The 15291-nt window shown below is 36.7% G+C and overlaps 1 protein-coding gene across 29 annotated transcripts in view; it reads left to right on the forward strand.

Moving 5' to 3' along the window:
• PKHD1 (PKHD1 ciliary IPT domain containing fibrocystin/polyductin) overlaps window positions 1–15291 on the forward strand; it is a 524425-nt gene that overhangs the window by 332981 nt on the left and 176153 nt on the right. For 25 of the 29 annotated variants that reach the window (XR_016234007.1, XR_016234005.1, XR_016234008.1 and 22 more), the window contains one exon: window positions 2195–2332. The exons of 2 other annotated variants lie outside the window; for them this stretch is intronic. Coding sequence is in view for 18 of the 27 variants with exons in the window: in XM_089333174.1 (XP_089189300.1) it covers window positions 2195–2332 (138 nt within the window). In the remaining 9 variants the exon portion in view is untranslated. Of the gene's footprint in view, window positions 1–1794; window positions 1852–2194; window positions 2333–15291 lie in introns of those variants that run through there. 2 more of the 29 variants (XR_016234012.1, XM_089333190.1) reach the window with 2 other exon arrangements.

Genomic DNA, 15291 nt, shown 5'->3' on the forward strand with positions numbered 1-15291 from the left:
AGATATATTATTTATTTTATCTGTTTTCCTCAAGCATTCATTTTTGTACCAATTACTAATGAATTCTTAAATTTAAAGTGCCTAGGAGTTTTAATTCAATAATCTTGGCAACATTTATGTTGTTCATTTTTGACATCACGATAATGAGTAAGGATTTTTTTTTTTTAAAGTGAGTGTTCTCTTTCTTTAAGGAAGTAATGGTGGGACAGGAAGAGGTAATTATACAAAGGGCCAGGTCAGAGACAGTTGCCTCCCTACCTATAATAAAATATATGTGTCATTTGAATAATATGTTTGAGTTTTCTGATGCAAGAATGTACAGGGTGTCTTTGGAGTGTGAAAGAGAGAGGTAGCTTCTCAGGGAGAGTGGTGGAGCCAACATATGGATTGGGAACTCTAGCAGAACTCACACTTGCATTGCATGCTGATGGATGAGTGGGTGTTGCTGAAGAGGCCGGACCATGAGCATACTTTGAGAATCAACTCTACATCCAACTCAGAGAGAAGTAGATAGGGAGAGAGCATGCAGTATTTATGAACATTGCTTGCCTGGAAGTGTCATACCTCAGTTCTGCTTACATTCTACTAGCCACAACTCAGTCACATTGCTTCATCTAACTACAAAGCAGGCTAGAAATGATAGTCTAACTGTGAACACAAGAGGAAAAAGGAAGTGTTGGTTTACAAGTTTGTAGTCTCTACCATTGAACGGCATGGTTGTTCTTATAACTGAGGAAGCAGGCATAGGCCAGGAAAGACAATTCATGAGAGTTAATTTTCTTGGGTAGTCAGGCCTTTAAGAACAGCAGGGTGGGCTGGCACTGTGGCATGGTAGGTTAAACATATGCCTGTGGTGCCAGCATCCCATATGGGCGCTGATTCTAGTCCTAGCTGCTCCTATCCAGCTCCCTGCTGATGGCTTGGGAAAGCAGTAGAAGATGGCCCAAGTGCCTGAGTCCCTGCACTTACATAGGAGATCTGAAAGAAGCTCTTGGCTCCAAATTGACCCAGCTCTGGCCATTGTGGCCATTTGGGGAGTGAACCAGCAGATGGAAAAACTTTCACTCTGTCTCTCCCTCTCTCTGTAATTCTGCCTCTAAAGTAAATAAATAAATCTTTTAAAATAAAAGAATCTTTAAAAAGAAGAACAGCAAGGGTGCATTTTTCCTTGAATGAGAAATGATATTATTTTAAGAAAATAATTCTTTACAATTTTTTTTACATGTCAGTGATTATGTATTTGAAATTTAAGCCAAAATTTTAATTTGATATCTTTAATTTGTTAGAATTACTACTAAGCTTCAGAAAGTTACACTTAATACTTTGGCACACATGAAATATTTACTATTTTAAATGAGAAAAATTTTACTCCTATTTTATTCTGTTTTAATTTCAGATAAAATCTATGATTATTTTTGAACTTGTATGGAAACTGCTCTAATGAAAGGGTGAATGAGGAATAATGGCTTTAAGTTGTCCTTTGAGCTCTATAAGCATGTCATACTAATGGACAACAGTGCAGATAATGTTAATGTCCTGCATTTCTTTAGAGGCCCCACATGTTTTGCCTTGCACTGTTGGAAATGGGTATTCCAGATGGTATCCTGGTATTGTGTAGGCACTTTGGATCTATTAAATCATTTAACCCTTACAAGAAATCTATAAATAAAGCAGATATTTTTATTATTATCCCTCTTTCACTATTAGATAATGAGGCATAGAAAGATAAGGTTGCTGACAGATGCAGCTATAACTGGTAGAGCTAGGGGACTCAACCAAATAATCTACTTACAGAAGCAAGGTCATATCTACTTTTCTGCACCTCCCTGAAATTTCAATCCAAATCGAATGGACAGATACAGAGGTAGGCAACTCATTTGATTTGTGTGTGTTAGGCAAAGCCTGTTTAAAGCAACCAGTTGGGTGAATAACAATGACTTTTGGCCATAACGCTTTATTTGTTAAGCAGTAGAAACACTTATTGATAATAGCTTCTGATCTCCCCACCCCATCTTTTTATTAGAACCTAACCTTTAGCAGGTTATCTGTAATTTTAGTCACTGTACCTGTCTGTCTTAGATAATACTATAAGCAGTTCCTGAATTGCTAGGTGAACCAGAGTAAATCACTGGGAGAGAGAAGGGGGTGGGGATTTGTATTTTGGTTACACTCCTGAGCACTTTTTCTTCTGTAGACAGAACTGTCCTGGTGGATACAGATCTTCCAGCGCTAAAAGGACTTTACGTGCTGGGCACTTTAGAATTCCCTGTGGACCGAAGCAATGTTCTGAGTGTGGCATGCATGGTCATTGCAGGCGGGGAGCTGAAAGTTGGTGAGTAAAAGCACAAGGGTTGGGAACACAATGGGAATGAAGTTCTGGGAGAAATGACTCTACCAAGTTCATGGTACCACCAAGTGGATTGCTTAATGCAATTCGGGAAGGGCTAAGGCTAGGAGTGAGAGAGTTTACCAGTGAAGCTTTTCCTTGGAGAGCTCTGGATGTGGATAAAGGTGATTTCTATTGGTCCTTCTCACATGCCCACCATCATCAGACCCTGTTTCTAGTCCCAGGATCTTTGTGGTACAAATGCTGCTCATTTCAGAGTTCCTTTTGCTTTGCCAGATTATACACCAGTTCTCCCTTTTGTTATTTGCATCAGAATTTACTCATGACCCATTCTTTCCAAGATATCAGAGGATAGGTTTGATATCCTTTGATCAATTGACTCACTAGAAAAATTTCAGTTGCTGTCTTAATAAGGTGCCTTCCAAACAGACCTGAAAGCAAGCCTGATGTGCTAACACTTTATTGGGACAAATGATCCCAGTGACATAACAGTGAAGGGAAAAGAGAATGGAAGGATAAAAGGAGCGAAAGAAAACATAGTACAGTCAAGGAAAACATGCTTAGTTTGCTTGGTTACATGGAATGCTTTGAGAGAAGCCTTATCGAATCACAACATGTTGGGACAATATGAGGCAGATGGTGCAGAGAGGCAAGAAATTCACTGGGTCCATGCTGAAGCTGTGAACTTATTTTCTCTCTCTCTCTCTCTCTCTCTCTCTCTCTCTCTCTCTCTCTCTCAATTCTTGTGGCTCCTTGGGCTGTTAATGGAAGGGCCAGAGATTCAGTAAGTTCTAGAAGAGACCCCTACTGCTGGGAAGTGAGGTATGCAGCTGAAGTCACAGGACAGGCAGAACGGAGTAGATCCAGTGTAGTGCGTTAGCAATATCTAGTATGATAACTTGCCTAAATCAGAAACAAACAAACACATGAGCTGTTTTAGGCAGACTATCTACTTGAAAGGGTTGTAGGCAGTAAGTGTAAAAGCTCAAATGACATGTACCCTAACCCCTAAGGAACTACTTTTGAATTTAAGAAATCATCTACTTTCCCCTCTAAAAGATGATTTCAAAAATAGATGTCTAGATATAATAATACCTTATCCCAAAGAAATAAATTTCTGATTGATACAGTAATCTTTAAATATCATTGTTCGATATCATCTAAATTTTAAAATCTCATGGGAGAGATTTCTTGGCCTAATTTTCTGTATGATTCTTAAACTACTTGGAAGAATGATTTCCAAGTCTCTTCTTAACTACTTCCAGTGACAAAAAATTCAAAAATTTCCCCATTGTTTGAAATTCTATTAAGTTTTTTTTTCTTTTTATTACATCAAAGTCTATCTTCCTAGAGTTTTTGTGGGTACAGGTTCTTCCATTCTAGTCATTGCATTTTCCCAAGCATCAAATCTTCTTTCCTTCTAGGGCCTTTCATTCACATTTGTTTCAATCTTCTGTCTTAGGTTATGTAAGTCCTATTACTTTAGACATGGTTCATAATTATTGCTGTTTTTAAATTTTATTGTTCAGGCCAGCTCTGCAGCTCACTTGGCTAATCCTCTGCCTGCAGCGCTGGCACCCCGGGTTCTAGTCCCGGTAAGTGCGCCAGTTCTGTCCCGGTTGCTCCTCTTTCAGTCCAACTCTCTGCTGTGGCCCAGGAAGGCAGTGGAGGATAGCCCAAGTGCTTGGGCCCTGCACCTGCATGGGAGACGAGGAGGAAGCACCTGGCTCCTGGCTTCAGATTGGCACAGCGCGCCAGCCATGGTGGCCATTTTGGGGGGTGAGCCAATGAAAAAAGGAAGACCTTTCTCTATGTCTCTCTCTCACTGTCTAATTCTGCCTGTCCAAAAAAAAAAAATTATTTTTCAGTGGATTGTACAAAATAGGAAATTCAGAAAAGCAAGTATAAAGTTACACAGAAGAAATGAAATGGTTACACATATTTCCAAGTGTAAATATAATATTTTGATTTTTTTCTCAAAATCATTTATTTCCTACACATACAAGTACACACACACTTTCAAGCACAGGATATACAGTTTGATCATCTTTTCAATTATAAATTAACATTGTGAGATTTTCCACAGTTCATTGCTCAAAGGAAAAATTTTAATACTTTCAATATTATATAGTATATACTTACATGTGAATACATGCATTTAAATATGTATATAATACTTAATAATTTTCTGTTGTTAAAAATCTGAGTTATTTTAGATTTTGCCCTTGTAAGTCATTCTGCAATGAACATTCTAGCAGTTTAATCATTGTTAATATTTCCAGTTCCTAAAGATAGACTTCTGTAAGTGGAATGAATAGGCCTAAGGGTAAGAGCATTTTTTAAGGTACTTGATAGATCTTGAAAATTTCATTTCAGAAAGAACATATAAATTTGCACACCTTCCACATTTCTCAGGGTTGTGAGATCCCTACACTTGTCCTGGTATTGCCTCTAAGGTCGCTATGTTTTGTTCATTCCTCTGAATGCGTGAAGCCAGAGTAATAGAACTATTCCCTGGCGGGACCTGACCTATTCTGAACAGAATGACCTGAGTGTGGCAGTTAACAGCATGGCCTCTAAGTCAGATAGTTTGGGATCAAATCCAAGCTGGCCTCCTATTTGCTGTTTGCCATTAAGTGAATCAACCTGTGGACATCTCGGTTTCTTCATCTGCAACATACGTAAGATACAAACAGAAACTACCTTACAGGGATGTTGAAATCATTAAACACAACAGCACATACTGCATTTTTTGCCAGTCATTGTTCAAGAAATGTTAGTTTATTGGCCAGGGTGCCAACACAAAGTCATGTAATACAAATTGGGTAAATCGAGGAGATTCAAGTAAAAGATTTATTTATCAAATTCCAAGTGGGATGGGGCACATCTCGGGACCAGAAAAGTAGTATATCCCTACTACCACTTAACATGAAAGAAGAAAGGAAAGCATCATTGGAATGTAGAGGTAGAAGGGGATGTGCTGACCAAAGGCATGGCCGTTTCTATGAATGGGACTTGGCACAGAGAGAGACCTATAAGAATAAATTCTGTGACCTTACTTTATTGCTTCCCTCCTGTTTCTTGTTCATACTGCCATCTGCCTGCATCCGATCAGAAGTCATCATAAAAGAGAATCCATTGGTGCAGTACATGTAAGTCATTAGTACTATGGGAGCACTGATCAGAGTAAAGAAGGGAAGGGTTTGGAAATGGAGATGTTAACAGAAAAAGTCCAATAACTCAGCTTCCACTTCCCATGACTGCTGTGTGATTCTTCAATTAATACAAAGATTAAACTCACTTCTTTAGCCTGTCATGTCATACTGTTTGTCCTATCAACTATATTGTCAACTCTAATTCCTACTTTTTTTCCATTTCTTAGCTCAAATACATATTTCTACCTTGTATACTTGTGTGAAGCTTATTTTGATTTCTCTCGAGTTTTAGAAAAGTTTTTATTTACCTCTCCATTTGATTTCTTCAGTCCATCTTTCCATTCTGGGGACACACCTTTGGATTCTGATCTTTTCCTACCAGATTTATACTATTTGCTGATTTGCTTAATATTCTATAAAATCTTCATATGGTATTTGTCTTTTTGGATCCTGCTTATTAAGTATAATGATTGCCAGTTGCATCCGTTTTGTTGCAAATGACAGGATTTCATTATTTTTTATGGTTAAGCAATATTATATGGTGTATATATACCACATTTTCCTTATCCAGCCATCAGTTGATGGGCATTTGCATTGATTCCAAATCTTAACTATTGTGGTTTGAGCTGGAATAAACATGGAAGTAAAAAATGTGTGGCAATCTGCATAAAATTATTCTTCTGCATAAACTGTTGAGAGGAAATGGCTTACAGTCTAAATGAACTTAATTGCTATTTTGTAATCACACAGGAAATATTTAGATGTTACATTGTCATTGGTTCTGTTTTAGTGAAAGAAATTATGAATGAATGAAGAAAAAAACTGTTTATGTGTGAAATGGTCATTTTCCCATTCAATTATTGTTTATAGCCATTGTCTATATTCTCATTAAATTAGGGTCTTTTTGGTTTTTATTTAAAGTTCTTATTTGGTGAAGGCTTAAGCGCTTTTGCAGTATTGCAAATTTAAAATATGTTATCTCAAAAACAAAAAAAGAGGTAGAAAGAAGGAGGGTGGGAGGAAGGGAATATCATTATGTTCTTAAACTAGTATCTACAAATCATATGGCATCTGTTAAAAATTAATTAAAATTTAAAAATGAAATTAAAAGAAAAATATTCTATAAAATCCTTATCTAATTAATTGATAGAAATATTAAATAAAATTTAGTTCTGTTCTTGTTACAGAAAATTTATTTCAGGTTGGCATCGACTATTACTAAAGTTTTCTTTTGTGTTGTTTTTAGGCTTCTGAGGTCACTTATTACTATAATATTTAACCTGTGGCCTAAAAGTCTGTATCTTCACTGAGAAGTAATAGTGTGCCACTTTCCAGTTTTATTTTATATATTTCAGATCTTATTGTTAAGTTTCACCACTCCCAGCTGTATTTTTACTCATCACTGGATAATGATGTATTCTTTTTTCCCTGCTTCATCCATGTGTTCCAAGCCTAAAGGTTGCTTATTGAAACCCATCTGCCAAATCCTATGTGTATAATGCCTGAAGGAAGACTTTCAACCCATCTGTCCAATTTCACCACACCCCAAAGAAATCCCAACATGAAATAGATAATATGACTAGTTAGTAAACAAACTTAATAGATGTGGACATTGGCACGGAGTGCTGCCAGAACATGTCTGCTATCTCATGCCATTTGATCCAAGTCCTGTCATTGTGGAATTATATTTTTTGGTGGTCCTGCTTTTGGGACAATTGGTGCTAGCAAAAGGTATCAACTGAGTTTTAGTAGTTGCTATTGTAAAAATTAAGAGAATAAGAAAGGAAGGAGGAGAGAGGGTAGGAGCATGGGAGGCAGGGTAGGTTGGGAAGTATCACTATGCTCCTAAATCTGTACATATAGAATACATAAAATTTGTTCTGCTATAAATAAAAAATATTAAAAATAGATAAAAGCAAAGGCATATGTTAAAAAAAGAATCATTGAGTACTAGAATTAGAAGGGAAGTTTAAAATCAAAACTTTGCTTGGAGGGCTAAGAATATATCACAAATGACAAACTCAATTTCATTTTTTTCAGTGCTCTGATAAAACACTCTAGATAAGCTTAAAGCAATTCACTTGTGTGTCCATTGTTTCATTCACCCTGTGTTTACTCAGTGTGTACCAGGTACCAAGCACCACGGGACTTATTGGGTATCCAAGTTTCAATAGCTATTTTAGTAAAATAATGGAGACAAGTAAATAAAAGCGTAATTGGAAAGGTCATGTCTTTTAACCTGCACACGGCTTAGGTAATCAAACCCACTTCCCTGCTGACAATAGAGTAGATCTACCTCGTTCAACTTGGATGTCCCCCTGGAGCAATGACCAGTGCTCCCTGGTCATACCCAGCACACACCTCTGGATATTCCCTGAAAGAGCAGATACTCCACTAAGCCACAGAGGTGCAGTTCAAAGATAAAAGACATCAGAGGAGGCAGGCACCACGGCTCACTAGGCTAATTTCTCCACCTGTGGTGCCGGCACCCGGGTTCTATCCCAGTTGGGGCACCGGATTCTGTCTTGGTTGCTCCTCTTCCAGTCCAGTTCCTGCCATGGCCTGGGAGTGCAGTGGAGAATGGCCCAGGTCCTTGGGCCCTGCACCTGCATGAGAGACCAGGAGGAAGTACCTGGCTCCTGGCTTTGTATCCACACAGTGCACTGGCCATAGCGGCCATTTGGGGGGGGTGAACCAACACAAAGGAAGACCTTTCTCTCTGTCTCTCTCTCTCTCACTGTCTAACTCTGCCTGTCCAAAAAAAAAAAAAAAAAAAAAAAAGACATCAGAGGAGAAAACTAATAAGTTTTCCACAAGTGTCTAAAAATAAACACAGAAATTCAAGAAGTAATAATAAGGAAGACAACATGAATACCCCAAATAACACAATAACACTTCAATATTAGAATGTGAAGATGAATAGATTGATGAAATAGCTAAAGTTTAAGGACAAAATCTGAACAAACGTTATACCTTCAGGAAATTGTACAGTGTGTGCATGTATGGGTTATAGGATTTGTGTGGAATAGTGACAGCAAATGAAGTTTCTTGAGCTTAAACACTGTGCTAAGGTATTTGGATTTTGTCATGAAGAAAGCTGGGAAGTGACGTGATTAGATTTGGTTTCATAAAGGTCACTTCAGGCAGTGTGGGAGGGACACAGTGAAAAATGATGAGACTTCTGTGGTCTTTCAGGGCATAAATTGTAAGGGCTTGAATTAAGGCACTGTAGTTAAAGAGGAAAGAATGAATTAGAGAAACATCAGCAAGATAAATATCACTAGAACCTGGTAACCATTTTTATGTGAGGTGAGGAAGAGTTATTGACATGTTCTAGGTTTCAGTTTAGGAGATCTGGGTCATGGGGGAAAATGAGTGAATTCCTTTTCCACCACTTGTTAGTTGAGTGATCCTGGCAAGTTACATGAGCTAGCTCTACCTCAGTTCCCTTTTCCCTAAAATTATAGTAAAAGTACTTATTTCATAGAGTTTTGTAAAAATTAAATGACTTGGTATTTACTACAGTTCTTGAACAGTATAAGGCACAAGGTAAGCCTTATACAGTGGCTCATTAAATACATAGACTTATGTCTTAAGTTTAAATTTCAAAGGAATGTATAAATAGTAACATCTAAAGGACAAGTAGACTTATGAAAAAATAACCCAGGAGGGAAATTTATACCAAGTATGTCATTCCTAAATGTACTGTATTTAACATATTGAGTAGTCACCACACCAAAAATGAAATTAAAATTGTGTATATGGTTACATGTTTTATGTTGTTATAATTTAATAGGTATAGACCATTCTGGAGCAAAAAATGTAACTTCAGACTACAGAGACAAGAAGCAGATAGGCCAACAAAGATTTGATCATGAGAGATTTAGACAAGATGAAGTATTAGTGTAAAAGTCTTAAGACAGGAATGTGTTTTGCATAACTGAAAGACAGAAAGTTAACCATGGTAGCTGAAGAATAGTGATAAACAGTAATGAGTTTATGGTGAACATGATGAGTTTCATGATATAGTCTGGATTATAAGATTGGCAATGTTATTGTCTAAAACAAAAGAACAAAATATGCAAATTATGCTGATAATTGCTATTTTTAGATAGTTTCATGAGTATGGCTTTAATTGTATGGAAATTAAGACCTTCATAAACACAAACATTCCAGAGACCTGGATTATAATTCTAGGTTAGCAATTCATTTTTCAACTTCTGAAAAAAATCCGCTAACAGGACTCTGTGACTATGAGAATCATCTGTCTTGATGCAACTGAGATCCAAAGAGATTGTCCATCTGTTCCCAGGACTATGCTCAGTCAAGATCATGACCAAGGTTAGAGGCTCTTTTAGTTCCCTAAAACACTCTTCCTTTCAGCCTTTCCCCAAAATATACATTTACAATCATCCCTTTCTCCACTTAATAGATTCCAGTGATCTCTTTTAGTCCCTCTACTAACTCAGATTGTTATGACTGTTTTTATTTTATTACCATGAAACGGTATGGTTTCATGAATGTCTATTCTCTATTAAATAATTGACATTTTCAGAACATTTTATAACCCCTACTGCATAGTAGTCTTTTGATAATATGCTTTATAACTAGTTAATGTATATATGAATGAATGGATATAACTAGGTGTTTTTTCCTTATACTTAAATCTGGGAGGAAGGAATTAGACTGTGTTTAAATGACTACAACATGTTTATCTTCTCATATAAGAGGATCAAAGTAAGTGTAAAAACACATTGAAAAAGTTGGTGATCTTGTACAAAACTATTTTCAATTTTTATAGTCTGTGAAGGAAAACTGATAAAAATTCCCATCTCAAAGCCTTTTTAATAAGCACTGGTTGTTGATTGTTTTCAGTGTTTGTGTTTGCCCATGAATAGCTATCTGAACCCATTCTGTTTCTCAGTGTCTCTCCTTAGATGAGATGCTCTTCCAATTTTTTTTTTTTTTTTTTTTGGACAGGCAGAATTAGAGAGAGAGACAGAGAGAAAGGTCTTCCTTCCCATGTTTTTACATGTCCTCCCTATTATCTGTGATATCAGTGATGTTAAAATGCTATTGATCCAAATATTCAATTCAGTGGAGACTATTTTAATTTCCTACTTTTAAAATTTCTGATGTAAATTTTTCTTATAATATGTTATAGAGAGGTTTCAGAAAGGTAACTAGTAGTAATGGATTTGTATAATACATTATAAAATAATATAAAATAATAGTAAATAAAATAGAGAGTGGATATTGTGGCATAGCAGGTTAATACACCACTTGAGATGCCTATATCCCATATTGGAATGCTGGTTCAAGTCCCAGCTACTATACTCTAGATGCAGCTTCCAGCTAATTCACCTGAAAAGGCCGCAGATAATGGCCCAAGTACTTGGGAGCCTGCCACCTACATGGGACATCTGGATGGAGTTCCAGGTTTTTGGCTGCTGCCAGGCATTGCCCTGGCTTTTGAAGCCATTTGGTGCATAAACCAGTGAATGAAAGATCTGTTTCTCCCTTTCTTTTACCCTTTCCAATAAATAAATGTTTTAAAACAATCTAAAACTGCATTTATACAAATAATTATGATTATACAAATAATTATACAAATTATAAATTTCTATAGTTTACTTTTCTTGTGAAAATACACTTTTTGTAATAAATATTCTGGTAAGTATTTAAATCTTAACATATCTCTCCTTGACTCCTAAATCAGCAAGACTGCATCACACATCAATGTAACTAATTGTGGATATAGCAGTTCATTGCTCCTTTGGCCTGTCACAATTAGGTCATGTGATGCACTGCCTAGTCACTCAGTAATTACACTAGGAAGTCAGGCCTCCATCCTAAAACTTGTCACATATTGTTTTTCAGGTCTAGTGATGGGTATTTGTCAGCCCTGTCTCACATTTATAGCCAGGAGCCTAAGGTCATCATTAGCACATGGCTTTGATTGTCAGGAAATGAAGTACTCGGTCTATGGAAGTTTCTTTCATTGCTTCCATGATCGAGACTTTCTCAATCCTAAAGAAGAAAAATCCATACCCAGTTTATTGCCTTCCACACTGACAGTTCTGTAAGGTTCATTGGTTGATTAAGTAATAAGAAGGAAACAAACCTGAGAAAAGTGTAGATTAAAACATATCCTGCAGCCTAAAGCCACAACACCCAATAGTCACATCCATTCAGCAGCCAGATAAAATCTTGTGTGTGTGCTCTTTGTTTCAAAATAATATATTGAATAAAAATATGTCAATGTCCTCTTCCAAATTTAACTATGATTGGAAAATAATACAAATACCTACACATGTATTGTGTAAAGATGAGTATAAGTGTACATAGATATCTGCAAAATAGGTGGTTTGTAAATTAGCTAATGTGGATCATGTCAGTAAATCAGTTTGTTGGGGCAGTCATGGTGGCACAGTAGATAAAACCACAGCCTACCATGCTGACATCACCTTTGGGCTCTGATTCAAGTCTCTGCTGCTCAACTTCTAATCCAGCTCCCTGCTAAGGGCCTGAGAAAGCAGCAGAGTATGGCCCAAGTGTGTGACCCTTGCTGTTTGTGTAGGAGACCAGGAAGAAGCTCCTAGCTCCTGGCTCAGCCCCCAGGCCATTGTGGCCTTCTGGGGAGTGAACCAGCTGCTAGAAGATCTCTTTCTTTCTCTGACTCCCCTCTCTTCTCTGTAATTCTTATTTTCAAATAAATAAATTCATCTTAAAAAATCAGTTTGTTTCCACTGACAGTTCTTTAACGAAACTAACAGTTCACTTAAAAAAAAAAAAGTGACAACAAAGGAATAAGGTGTGTAAATGTCATTATTTAACTATAAGGGCACAAGTGTAAAAATTTTGTCCTTTACAAATATTGATAACACGAGCCCCAATTTCTGTGCTTGGAAAGTCAGTAATGGGCTGACAGCCAACAGTAAGTTGGGTGTATTTTCAAATGAGATTAAACATGGGAAGCTCTGTTTATTTGCTCGTGGATAGCGTTCTCTGAAAATTTATCATATTACTTTTAAATATGTATGAATATTTTTAAGCAAAACACCATTACAAATCAAGTTTCTTCTCTCTCATGGGCATCAGTAAGTCTCTGAAATAATTATCTCTACTTTAATATCTTAACATTTGCTAACTCAGTGTTTTCCTAAATTGTGTTTTTGACATAGGGACCTCTATAATAGTAATATAAGGCTCTTAGACTTCTACTTAGTTGTTAAAATAATCAAATTTAATTAATTAATAATAAAAATGCAAATTTTAAAGTCTGTTTTTTGTTTTAAATGTTTGTATTTTCTAAATTTTTTATTTATACTTTATTTGAAACACAGAAAGAGGGAGACAGAAAAAAAAATCTTGCAGCTGTTGGTTCACTCACCAAATCTCATTACTTTCTACAAAGAGTATGCCTTATTTTTCTTAATTTCCAAACCTAAAAGTTAACTTTGAAATCAACATATCTCCATTGTTACTATATTTTTAATACAATTACTACCAAGAGTCAACATTTTTAACAGCATGCAGTATATACATTGTGCTGTGTGCTATTAACATGCACCAAATCATTTAACCCTCACAAAAACTGGGTGCTGTTTTTGTTCCTGTTTTTCTATTGAGAAAATCAAGGCTTAAGGAAAGGAAGTAATTTGCTTCACCCTGTCCATGGAGTTTAAGGATACATGCCTCAAATGGTGAATAAATAACATTGTAATGTTTAATATTCTGAAAATGATAGTCCTCATTAGTAATAAAAAATGATCAGACTGAATAAAGTCACTCTATGAAGGCTAGACATTATCACTTGATGATGCCTACAGATTTTTTAAAAGCTTACTTATTTGAGAGGTAGAGTTACAGAGAGAGGAAGACAGAAGAAAGGTCTTCCGTCCGCTGATTCACTCCCCAAATGGCCGCAATGGCCGGAGCTGAGCTGATCTGAAGGGAGGATCCAGGAGCTTTGGGGGTACAGGTGCCCGAACACCTGGGCCATCTTCTACTGCTTTCCCAGGCTATAAGCAGAGAGCTCGATCAGCCAGAACACTAACTGCACCCATGTGGGATGTGTCAGAGTGCCGGCCCCTTGTGACCAGTTCTTATTGCACTGGATTGCAAGTCCTTTCAGCCTTCATTTATTTTCAGGTGGAATTGATTCTATTGGGGTGGGATATTTCTAAGATAAGAAATTCAAATATATAGCTGAAGTTAAAAAGTAATTTAGAATAAAATGTGTGTCATATGTAAATTGGTTCAGCACTACTCGCCAGTTTGGGCTGCACCCTTATTATTTTCTGTTTACTCTGTGAGAGGCTGTGCTGACTTTAATATTTTTATAGACATGTTTGTTTTTCCACAAGTTTTTTAGATTTTTACTCTATATAGTTTGATATGAAGATGCTAGGTGCATATGGGTTTAAAATTGTTATATCTTACTCTTAAAGTGAGTTTCTTTATTACTATAGAATATTTCTCTTTATTTCAAAATGTTTTCTGCAGGAAAGTTGATAAATATTACCTAGATCACAATTTCTGGGTAAAATATTTTCAAGTGAATTCTTCTGGCAACACCCAGTTTCATTCAGAGAAGGAGACAATGAGGCAAAGGCAACTACAGTACAGTTTTAGAAGTATGGAGGTAAATCATAGCTTGTTGTGGCTGTCATGGAGGACCACTTACTGCAGAGTTAGTTGATGAGGAAGGATCTCCAAAGGGTGGCACTGAGCTGGGTTTGAAAGTACATGGGTTAGTTGTGAAGAAAACAGGACTGGCAGTGTGTCAGGCAGTGAAAGCAGATACAAGGAAGCACATGACCTGTTCAGGGATTTGTGTGGTTCAACAACAACAACTACAACAACAAGATTAGACAGAGGAAGGGATTATAAAAGGACAAAGGTCTTCTGTTTACTCTTTCAAAGCACTTTTAAATGCATACAATTAGAAATAAATACAACTACAATGAACAACATTGGATATTAATCTTTACCCATATTCCATATAGCAGACAACTTCCTTTAAGTGAAATTACTGCAGCAAGGGCATGGACATTCTTGTGTTGAAAGGGGGTCACCTAAGTTTAGACCATAGGAAGCTTTTAGAAATAACTTACAGTGGGGCCAAGTTTTGAGGGACGATTGGGAATCAGGAAGAAGAGAAAAGGCTGAGGCCCTTCTGAGAAAGTTAAGGGAGTGGTCAGAGTTCCCATTGGGTTTGCTTAGTACAAGCTGTGAGGAGTCATCCTGATAGAGGGGCTTAAGTGTAAGCTATATGTCTATTTGCGTCCATCAAAGAAGTTATGTAATAAAATAATTAAAAGTCCTTTGAATCTATTCTTACCTATTGAAATTCATGGAATCCATTTGTATCATATTCCCCAAACCATTACAGTGGTTACCTTTCCTATACCTGAAGTGATTTTCTTCCATCTCCCCGGGAGATTTTAGCATCTGGAACATATTCTACTCTAGTTCCATTGCCCACAATAGCAGCCTCCCATTACTCCTTTCCTATTCCTCCATATTCACATGTCCTCCGTGATACTTATGAAATCTACAGTCCAAATCCACCACTTAATAGCTGTGTAATTCCTGACAAGTTACTTAAGCTCTCTTTGCCTCAGTTTCCTCATGAGAACCTCAATAATATTCACTGTGAGGTTATGAGAATGAAATAAAATATACATTTGCAAACATATGGAATGTCTTTGCAGCCCAATGAAAATGAATTTCCCCTCCATTATGAATATATAAATTCATTAAGGTTTTAACCTCTTGCTACAG

The sequence above is a fragment of the Oryctolagus cuniculus genome, chromosome 5 (assembly GCF_051225735.1).
Source record: "Oryctolagus cuniculus isolate XC-2025 breed Fujian yellow rabbit chromosome 5, ASM5122573v1, whole genome shotgun sequence".
NCBI classification, from domain to species: Eukaryota; Metazoa; Chordata; class Mammalia; order Lagomorpha; family Leporidae; genus Oryctolagus; species Oryctolagus cuniculus.